Raw genomic sequence first — 11311 nt, 5'->3', positions numbered from 1 at the left:
AGTGACAGTGGACAGTCACTTTTGTATGGGGCCATGTGTTACTTGTTTACATTTTTCCCCTATTAGCCTTTCTGCACAGGGACACAGAGAACTTGGCCAAAGTAACTTCACATGGAGGTGATGACCTCCTTGGAATATATAATACTCAGTGTGACCCTTATAGTTCCATGGCAACAATGGCATTGAACCCGGTCGTCTGGCTGACATGAGGAATACTTAAAAATATCCTGAAGAAAGACTCAAAGGAAAAAGTTAATGATCTCAGGTTTCTTGGTGGGCACAGAGGTCAGGGACTTGATCTTCATGTCCTTGTCTATATGAGAAAGCTTGGTGAGGGGAATCCATTCCTTGTCTTTGACCTTGGTATAAAGTCCAAAATTCTCAGCCTGGCCAGGCATTGAAATTGACCATGACCCATTGCTGAAGCCATCGTCCTTCTTGGATCTTTCAGGGTCTCTTGTTACACCTGTGTCTTTTGCCATTTAGTGATTACCTGGGGTGGGGAGCAGAATTAAATTATTCAATTTGATGCTTTTAAAGTCATTTTACTAGAGAAAGAAAAAATCCCAACTGTGTTTTAAATTTCATACCATTTAAATTTATAAATTATAAATTTATGAGCACAGAACGGAAGAGGATGACAGAGACCCGCTGAGCCATGCCATACTGTGCTGGAGGGCAGCAGACATACAGATTGCTGCCTACCACCATGCATTGCAGTGAGGAAGAGGGGAAGATGTCCATAGACCCACCCGCTGCCATGCCACATGGGTGGGCTGTAAATACCTAGAAGCCTGCTAGCCACCGTGCCTTGCAGCACAGCACAGACAGAGGAGGTCACCCAGAGGCCCTCAAGACACCTGGCTTGTCTGCAGCAGGAGCCACTACAACAGTGTAGAGAGATGGGAGAGGATGAGAAGTGGAAGAGTTTGGGCATCATGAAGAGAGGTGGAGCTGGAGATGCAAGGGTGGGTGTGAACAGCTTTTGCGTAGACATCCCTGCTACCTGAGGCCATGGTGAGGTCCTAACCCATACTGTTGCTGGGGACCAGGGCTGGGTCCATGGCTAAGCAGCAGCAGGGGTGAGTGTAGATGTATGTGGTGAATATTACCTCCAGAGGTTACTGGGATGTCCCCTGTCTGGGTAGCTATGAGGGATGCATGCGGATGTCCAGGAGCTGAGGAAAACTGGCCCTGTTCCTCACTGGCTGCAGTGCTCTGGAGAGCTGGTCCCACCTCTCACCTGCAAAAGCACATTGGGAGAGTAGGCCCTGCATCTTGTCTGGGTAGGAAAGTCCAACTGGGTCCTTGTGGTGGGGGTGCAGGTGAGCTGACCCCAAGGGTGAGAACCCTGGAGGGCTTGCTCCATCCCTCCTCTGCTGTGAGGTGGTGTGGGTGAAAAGACTATGTGCTCCTGGCCTTGCCCTCACCACATGTGGCAGTAGGAAAGCTAGCCACAATGTCTGAGAGTGGGTGAGCTAGCTCTGCTCCTCAGTCGCTGCAGCACCTGGGAGAGTGGCTCCTTGCCTGGGCAGCACATTAGAGCTGACCCTAACGTGGAGGGTGCCGGTGGGTCCTGAAGCACGAGCGAGGAAGAGCTGTCTCCACCACTTGTCTGCCATGGGGTGGTGAAGGCATGGAAGTGATGCCCTCCTATCTCTACCCCTTACTACTTCAGTTGGGAAGTTGGCCCCATGGTTATGAGAGCAGAAGATCTTTCCCTGCCCCTCACTGGCAGCAGCATCTCACCTGGATAGCACAGCAGAGCTGGCCTTGTTGGTGGGACCCCGGTGAATAGGTCTAGTAGGTGAGAGCTTTGACATTCTGGCCCAACACTTCTATGTTATTAGGTGATGGAGTTGCAGAGGTAATATCCTTGCTCCAGGAGACCTGCAGCAGTTGGGAGAGCTGGCCACAGGGTCAAGAAAGCAGGAGAGCTGGCCCTTCCCACTGCTGGTTGCAGCACACAAGAGAGCGGACTGTCCACCTCACTAGGGCAGCACAGTAGAGCTGGCCCTATTGGCAGGGGGATGGGTGAGCCAATCTAAGGTAGAGTGAGGGAGAGTTGACTCCACCACTCATCTGGTGTTAAGTGGCATGGGTGTGGGGTGATGTCCTCTCCTCCTCCCCCTTTTCACCTGCAGGGGTTGAAGGAGCTGGACCTGAGGTCATAGGAAAGGGAAAGCTAACCCTGCTCAAGTTGTAGCAATTAAGAGAATGGGTCTTGTGCCTTGCCTGGGCAACATGGTAGATCTGGCCCTGATGGCAAAGGTACAGGTTAGCAAACTAGAGGTCGTGAGAGCGGGAGAACTAGCCTAGCCCCTCATTTACTGGCTGCAGTACTTGGAAAAGTGGGCCGCACACCTTGACCTAGCAGCACAATGGAGCTGGCTCTGGAGGCATGGGTGCAGGTAAGCCAGCCCCCAAGTCATGAGCACAGGAGAGCTGACCCTGCTTTCTGCAGATGGCAGCATTGGGGGGGAGGGGTAGCCGGAACAGTGCTGGAAAGCTGACCCTGGTGTTGTAGGTAAGGGAGAGAAGGTGGACTGGCCAGTTCAGCTATCACCCTGGCCCAGATCCAGAGCTTTGAGTTGGCCCGCCCCCAAATCAACATTATCTATGAACTGTTGGACCATGTGAGAGGGTTTATCCTGCTGATCTAAAGCTGCAGAATCTCCACGACACAGGGCAGCAACAACAGGATAACCAAGAGGAGTCCCAGTAAAGATCCAATATTGATGATGTCACAGAAGCCAGAGGCCTCAAACCAGACCAATGTCTCATTGTAGTGAAAATTTGCAAGTGAAGATGGGCAGACAGAAGAGTACACTGTGGGACACACTGTGACACACCACAGCTTCCACAATGAGATGTTTCTCTATGCTTTGCTTTGCTTTGCTTTTATTTGTTTTCATTTTCATTCATTTCATTCATTTCATTTTCATTCCTCAACTGAGGGGCATCTGGGTTGTTTCCAGCTTGAAAGTGCAAGCCCAGGAATCAAGTTACATTTCTCAACTGTAAAGCCAATATTCAGTTGAACCGATGTATGCTCATTTTGATTTTTATTCAATTACCACATAAACAAAAACAGAAGTTAAATGACTTTGCGAAACCCTAAGAAAATATCTTCGGATGTTAATTTTAGCAAAATTTGTGTGAGATCTGAAAGACAGACAGGTGTGTGTGCTTTGGCAAATTTAGCCTGCGATTCAGTTGCAACATAAAGTGTCCCAGGGTGCTGCTGTAAAGGACAGAAAGGTAACAAAGCTGAGGACTCTCAGTACTCCAGGGAATACCCTGTCTACACAAGGCGCAGGAACTCATCTTTAAATAGTTCCTCAAAGGAAAATATTTAGAACAAGACCTGGGAGACTTGGAGTTTGTATTCAGTGAAGTAAAACAGAAATGCATAATTAGAATAGTAAGACAAGTACAGGCTTTGAGAAAAATTTCCCAGAAGCTAGTACTGTCCTTCAAAATTGTCCCTCATGCTAGGTCCTAGGTTCCCTCATGGATGATGCCTATAACACTGTTTGTGCTCCATGTCTGCCCTGAGGTAAGAGAGGGAAGGCTGCTAACAGGTCTAGTCTGAGCGTTCTGTAGGTTGGGCTGGAGATTGGGGTGAAGAAGGTCAGCTGTGTTGTCAGCCCCTCTTTAACTTGTTCATGGTTTTCCTTGCTGGGCTTCTAGCCCCCTCCCCCCCCAAAAAAAATCTATTCCCACTCTTTTCCAGAATCCTAGTCTGAAAATTGTAATCTAAACTTTCCCCTTCAGGGATGAAGCTGACCCGCAGGAAACACAAAGGCTCAGAGGCCATGCCTTCCAGTGCTGCTCTGTCTTTGGTGTGGAAGGCAGCTCTGCCTGGCTCTCCCCTTCCTCAGCTCTCAATCTCCAGCTTCTCATTGTTCCCTTACCTTCGTACATAATCCGCCATCTCCCTTTGTGGATGGCACAATAAATAGAATAGATGTTGCAAGGACACTAAGAATATTGCTTTGAGGAGCTCATCAAGAATGTTTTATTCTCTTAAGCATTGCTCTGTGTGTAGGAGGTGTGAATGAATCAGCACCACTGACTCGAATCCCCCTGATGACACCATGGAAGAGAGAATTCAGTTACAACCAAAATGGTTCTCTTAGTGCAGAAAAGGTAACAACCCTACTACCGATACCACAAAGCTGTAATTCAATGTTTAAATATTCTTCTCATACACAACAGGCATGATTAGTTGCTGCATGGCTCAGCCTTGGTCAGCACTTACTCTGCCCCATGAAAGAGTTGGTGGACATCAGGTGCTGAGTAAAACTATGTGCCTACTGTGTGAGTGTATCTTGGAGGCTGAGGTATTGTGTCAGAGAGCTGTAAAGCAGAGAGCGTATGCATGGAGAACTCTCCTGTGTGCAGCTGTGTGTCTATGTGAGTCATTAAGATATACATGTTTGACATTGTCAAAGAAAAATTAACCAGTAAAAATAAAGACATCTAGAGCCAGGTATGGTGACATATGACTGTAATCCCACCACCAGGAAAGGAAAGAGAATCATGAGTTTGAGGCTAATCCTATCTAGTGAGTTATATGAGGAAAAATGAAAAGACGCCTGGGAAGAGTTCATGATTTCAGTGTTACTAGAGCACAAGAGATATAATGATTTATTGTATATCCCTTCAGAGGCAGCTTCCAGACTTCCAAGTTCTTCCTGGATTTTCTTCCTCCTGCCTTTTCTCCACATATCAGGATGTTTTGGTTTTAGGTTCCTCTCCATTTCTTATAACTTTTATTCCCCATACTCTCTTGATTGTTTTTCATGTTCTTTTCACAACAGGCAGTTTATTCACTCAGGAAAGTTAATAGTTAATAGTCATATAAAATCTTTAGACTGTGAGGAAAAGCATCCCTGGCCTATGAAATATGAATGCCACTACATTTCATGACCAAGTTCCTTCTCAATCATTTACTTTTTATTGTTCACTTTCCTGCTTGATAGGAGACTACATTTCCTCATATATGTATTCTCGTTTTACATTCTTTATTCAGTAGCTCGTATTTCTAATGTCACAATTCCACCTTAACCATAATTTCGCTATTCCTTAATACAGCCAGCCCTTGTTGACCACAATCTTTGAATATTAATGTTTGTGTCTTCATTCTTTCAAAAGAGAAAGACCATAATCACCTAACATTCATTATACAATGCTTTCATAACTGTTCTATTTTATTAGCTATTGTTGTCAATGCTCTGCTGGACTTAACTTATAAATTAATCTTTTTCATATGTGTGTATGTGTAGGAAATAAAAGTTATAGGATTTGATACTTGCCATGGCCTGAAGCATCCACTGGGGGGGTCTTAGAATACAGTCCCAGCAGATAAAGGGAATCCTTTATCTATTACAGACTCTACCAGAATTCTAAGTGTCTGTTCTCTGCTTGGTGTTGAAGTCATCACTGTGAGAAGGTTATTATTTCTGCATACATAACACAGATACAAAAATTATATCATATATGTTGTTTCTCAACCTACACTTGTTATTTTTATTTATTTATCTATTTATTGTGTGCCTTTACGGGGGGACAACCTACTGTTTACTAGACAAATGTCAGGCAGCTTTTTGTAGAAAACCTAAATGTAATTAGTAATTAACGATTAATTTATTTAAGATCATTATATCCTCACTACGTTTATCACTGTGGCCATTTCTTTAGTGTTGTCTCTAGGAAATTTCTCTAGCAAATTTCCTATTAAGTTTTCATTTAATCTTAACGTCTGAATCATAGTTTTGGTATAACATTAATTTTATAGATTGGCAAGAAGAGTCTCCATAGCTATAAAAATGAGGACCCAATTCATGTACGTGTAACTCAGATATCTTTACTCTTACTAATTCTTTATTATACTGCATAGATTCTATTTTAGAATAGAATAGTAAACTATACTATTTTAGAAAAGAAAAATATATCTTATTTAACTTATATTTTCTGTAGGTTAGTTTATTCTTGATATAATTATATACGTGAATATTTGAAACAAAGTGTCATGCATGTTCATAATTAACTTATAAGATTCAAAGTCCCAAAAGATGCTCTTTTCCAAGAAAAGGAAACATTCATTTTTACTATAATGTTCAAACATTTTTTTGAGATTATAATATAATTATATCATTTCCCTTTCTTTTTCTCCCTGAATTCCTCCCATGTATGGCCTACTTTATATCTTCCAAATCGATGGATCTTTTAAAAAATTGTTGTTACCTATATACATATATATGCATGTACATATAGGCATAGATATGTACAAATACATGTAACTTTATTAGTCATGTAATGTTACTTATGATGTATCTGTTTCAGGGCTGATCATTTGGTGTTGGATAGCTAACGTATGTGCTGTTCTCTGGGGAAGACCATTTCTCCCACAATCAGCATTCCTTAGCTTCCTGTAGTTCTTTGTTTAAAGCTGAGGTCTCTTGAGTTTTTCCCTTTCCATGTCAGCATGTCTATTGGTGACCTGCCTTATTCAGGTCATGTTTAGGCAGCCATGTTAGTGAGACTTCATGGGTGTGGCTTCTGACCTTTCTAGGTGATAAAAATCTCACAGCAAACTCTTTCTTTCTGTGGTTCTTACAGTCTTTCTCTCCCTCTTCTGCAATGATCCCTGATCCTTGGGTTCAGAAGTTGTTTTGTAGATGTTTCCACTGAGGCTCTGTGCTTCTGCATTTGATCAGCTGTGGTTTTCCTAATAGTCTCCACCTGATGCAAAGAGAAGTTTCCTTGGTGAATGGTGAGAACTACAGGTATCTTTGGGTGTAAAGACAAATATTTAGGATGTAGTTAGGGATTATGCTGGTTTGGTAAAGTGGTGGTAGTACTTGTAGTGTGCCTCCAAGACCTGTGATTTCACTAGTCCTAGGTAACCAACTAGGTTTCTTGTACCAGGCATAATTTCTCTCTGCCGAGCAGGTTTAAGTCCATTTAGAGAACCGATGATTTCCACTAAGGTATGCGTGCCACTGCAGCAGCTTTTGCATTACTGTCGCATGCCAGTTACGGTTGTGTTTCATTGACATGATAGCTAGGTAGGACTGTTGGTTGTTACTATCCATTGGAAACTTGCCTGATGCCTCTAGTACCATGAAAGCTAGTCCTTGTTGCTGGGGAGGCTCTAAGTTTAGATCCAGCTCTGGGCTTCTGGGCTCTGAGTCCAAAGCACATGGTGTGTTTTGCAATAGGGATTTACCTTCTAGTTCCAGAAGGTGGGGTAGCAACCAAGGGCAATAGCAGTCTCTTACAATGTTTTGGAAGTTTCTTGGACAAGCTTGATCAAAAGAGCGCTTCTCAAGCCTGGTGTTGGGATTTTTGTTAGGTGGGTTTTAGCTTTTGGGAACATTTTCAGAAAAGATGTTTTTATTTAAACTATATATGTATATTTATACACTGAATTACATATATCATAGATATTTTCAGGAAATATTTTGTAGTATGATTTATGATTCTTTCAGACATTCTGTTATTTCCCCCGCCTTTTTTTTTCTGTATCTCCCTCCTTCTTACTAATTAGAGCGCCATTGTTTTTTCCATTTCTCCTTCAAATCATTGATGCTCAACCCTCATTCCACTCTCCTTTGCTTATACACCCACCCCTGAATGGTCCCATTTAATTTTTCCTGGTTTCTGCAGTTACTCTTGATTATGTACTCACATCTAACGAGATGGAGTGGGAACCTCAGGTGAGAGAAACATGCAAAGATTGTCTTTCTGGGCCTGGGCTACCTCGCTCCATATGATCTTTTCTAAAGGAACATTCATTTTATACTTTCTTACATTTCCAATTACCTTTGAGGGATATTTTATAAACACACCTGTCTATATTCTAGTGCATGACTTCATTTATCTCTGCCAACCTAATATGAGAAAGAACAGCTATCCATTGCTTCATTTTTTTTCAGTTGTATGGTTCTAAGTGAGGGTATGTAGATTCTTTAGATGATCAGTTATTTGTCATTTGAATTTCTTCTGTGACATTCTTGTTAAATTTTTTCCAGGTGGGGGAAATATCTCAGTCAAAAAAAAAATGCTTGCCTTAGAAGCATAAAGACCTAAGTTCAGTCTCCAGAACACATTAAAATTTAAGTCAGATGTGGTGACATGGGCTTGTAATCCCTGCACTGTGGAGGCAGAAACAAAAGGATCTCTGATATACATTGGCTTGGAACTGGCCAAGTAGATAAGACTGGGTGGCAAGTGAGCCCCAGAGATCTGCCTTTTTCTGCCTCCACAATGCTGGGATTACACATATGTGTCCCCATGCTTGAACTATTGATGTGGGCCATGGGAATATGACTTTGATTCCTAATTAATTTCAGTGAGATTATCTGAACTCCTATTGTCTGAACTGCTATTATCTGAACTACTATGATATAAATAAATTAATAACATCTTAGTATTTGAAATATTAAATATCTGCAAAATTTCATCTTTTGGACCATCATTTTTTTAAAATTATCATTAATTACAATTTATTCAATTTGTGTCCCTGATGTGGCTCCCTTCCTCTTTTCCCAATCCCACCCTCTTTCCCTCTTCTCCCCCTATGCCCCTCCACTAGTCCACTGATAGGGGAGGTCCTCCTTTCCTTCTATTTGAACCTTTTTCAAATTTAATTTTTATAATATTTCACATGAGCTGAATGTCATAGTTAACATTTATTTAGCCTCTCCCTAGAATTTTGTTTTTTTGTGGTTTTATCTTCTAATACTGTCATAGTGTTATTTCACAGACCCCTTTGCACATATGTCACATGCACAATTTATATTCCTTCATTGTTTTAGATGTAGTTATGCTAGCTAGGCTTTATAACAATTTTAACTTCTTTTACATATATAAAATTTAACCTCCATATCTAAACTATCCAGGGAGACTTTAACTTGTTTTAATGTTTACGAGTGGTTTCAGTCTACATTTATGTCTGTGCACCATGTGTGCCTAGTGATTGCAGAGACCAGGGAAGGCATCATATTCTCTCAGACTAGATCTAAAGATACTGATAAGCTGCCATGTGGGTGCTGAGAATTGAAACTGGGTGTTCTGGAAAAGCAGCCAGTACTTCTAAATTTTTAGCCATATTTCCAGCACTCCCAGGGAAGACTTTAAAATATACTGTATTTTAGCTCTTAAAAAAACCCAGCAGTGGTTATAAGAAAGATTCTGGTGTGTGTGTGTGTGTGTAAAGTTGATGTAAAATATAAGCAAATAAATAGAATAAAAAAATCACATGTATTAATTAAAACATGTTAGATAGAAAATACAAATTCCTAAAAATATCCAGTTAGATGTCCTTTTAATATGCACCCCTTTTACAGCATTTAATGTCATGAACCCAATGACACTGTGTTCTCGTTGTTTGCTGCAAACAGGTAAACAAGTGAAAACCTCAATGGGAACAGAAAACCAGACCTTTGTGAATGAGTTTTTGTTACTGGGTCTTTCACAAGATGCCCAGACCCAGATCCTTCTGTTTGTTCTTTTCCTCATCATTTACGTGCTGACTGTACTTGGAAACCTGCTCATCATTATCCTTATCCTTATGGATTCCCGACTTCACACCCCAATGTACTTTTTTCTTAGAAACCTGTCTTTTGCAGATCTCTGTCTCTCAAATAGCATTGTTCCTCAAATGTTGTCCCACTTCCTGGCAAAGAGGAAATCAATTTCTTTTTGGGGCTGTGTGACACAGGTAATTGCCACCCTTCCGATTGGCTGCACAGAGTGTGCTCTGCTGGCAGTGATGTCCTATGACCGGTACATGGCTGTGTGCAAACCCCTGCACTACTCCACCATCATGACCCAACAACTATGCCTCCTCTTGGCCTTAGGGTCCTGGGCCAGTGGCATCCTAGTATCCGTGATAGACATTACTGTTGCTTTTCGTCTTCCCTATCGAGGGCAGAACACAGTCAGCCATTACTTCTGTGAACTTCCTGCCCTCCTGAAGGTGGCGTCAGCAGACACTTACAGCACGGAAATGGCCATCTTTGCAATGGGCATAGTAATCCTTCTAGCACCTGTCTCCCTCATCCTCATCTCCTACGGGAACATCATTGCCACTGTGATCCAAATACAGTCCGGGGAAGGGAGACTTAAGGTTTTTTCAACCTGTGGTTCCCACCTAGTAGTTGTTGTCTTGTTCTATGGGTCTGGGATAGTTAACTATATGCAGCCTAACACCAAAACCACGAAGAAGCGGGATAAGATATTATCTGTATTCTATACAGTGGTGACACCAATGCTAAACCCCATAATTTATAGTCTGAGGAACAAGGATGTCAAAAGTGCCTTCAGGAGACTAGCTGCAAGAATGACCTTCTTTCAGAAACAGTGACCTGTGGGTCTGGGTTTTATCACCATAGTAACATCTTTGAAATGGAGTAGGATTTTGCATGGAAACTATTAATTAATTCATTTCAGGAAGAATTGTGATACAAAAGAACACACTGGCAAATGGTGACCACGCTAAGCCAGAACACACCGCAGAAGACAAAGGTTGCATTGGATTTTTTCTATTATGCAAGGTGGGAGGTGCTATTTCAATGGATGCATAGTCAACTCATCTGCCATGGACCTGTCTTAGGCATAATCACAGCCAAATCTGCTGTCACAGGCCCCAAATCCCATTGTGTCAACTTGGCACAAGCTCCTGTCATCTGGGGGGAGGGAACCTTGGTTGAGAAATTGCCTCTGTAAGGCCCAGCTGTAGACAAACCTGTATAGAATTCTTTTAATTAGTGATATGGGATGGTCCAGCTCACTGTTATCCCCCGGGCTGGTGGTCATGTGATCTGTAAGGAAGCAGGCTGAGCAAGTCAAGAAGAGCAAGTCAGTAAGCAGTACTCCTCCATGGCCTCTGCATTAGTTCCTGTCTTTATGTTTTGTTCCATTTTGAATTTTCACCTTGGCTTTCTTCACTGATCTGTGATTCAGGATATTTTAGCCAAATAAATCCTTTCCTTTCCAAATTTCTTTTGGTCACAGTTTTTCATCACAGCATTAGAAAACCTAACTAATACACTCAGCTACCTGAGAAGCTGAGGCAGGGGATCTCAAATTCAAAGTCTGTCTGGAAAACTCATTGAGACCTGTTTTATTTTAAAGAGTCCTTGGAATATGGCTCAGTGGTAGAGCATTTACCTAGCATGCATAGAGGGAGGGAAAGAAGTGGAGAAAGAGGGAAGGAGGGAAGGAGAAAGAAGGAGGGATGAAGATGATTACAATAGAACTTAGTTGTACGCATGATTCCAACATCAAGAACATTGAA

At 42.1% G+C, this 11311-nt stretch overlaps 1 protein-coding gene across 1 annotated transcript; it reads left to right on the top strand.

Moving 5' to 3' along the window:
- The first annotated feature begins 9391 nt into the window (after nucleotides 1-9391).
- LOC110543296 (olfactory receptor 2D3) lies at nucleotides 9392-10434 on the top strand. Its single transcript, XM_021629660.2, has one exon. The coding sequence runs from the start codon at nucleotides 9434-9436 to the stop codon at nucleotides 10376-10378; it is 945 nt and encodes a 314-aa protein (XP_021485335.2). The 5' UTR covers nucleotides 9392-9433; the 3' UTR covers nucleotides 10379-10434.
- The last annotated feature ends 877 nt before the right edge of the window (nucleotides 10435-11311 follow it).

Source organism: Meriones unguiculatus, chromosome 14, assembly GCF_030254825.1.
Source record: "Meriones unguiculatus strain TT.TT164.6M chromosome 14, Bangor_MerUng_6.1, whole genome shotgun sequence".
NCBI classification, from domain to species: Eukaryota; Metazoa; Chordata; class Mammalia; order Rodentia; family Muridae; genus Meriones; species Meriones unguiculatus.
The sequence above is the reverse complement of the archived record's forward strand: the minus strand, read 5'-3'. Positions and strand labels throughout refer to the sequence as shown.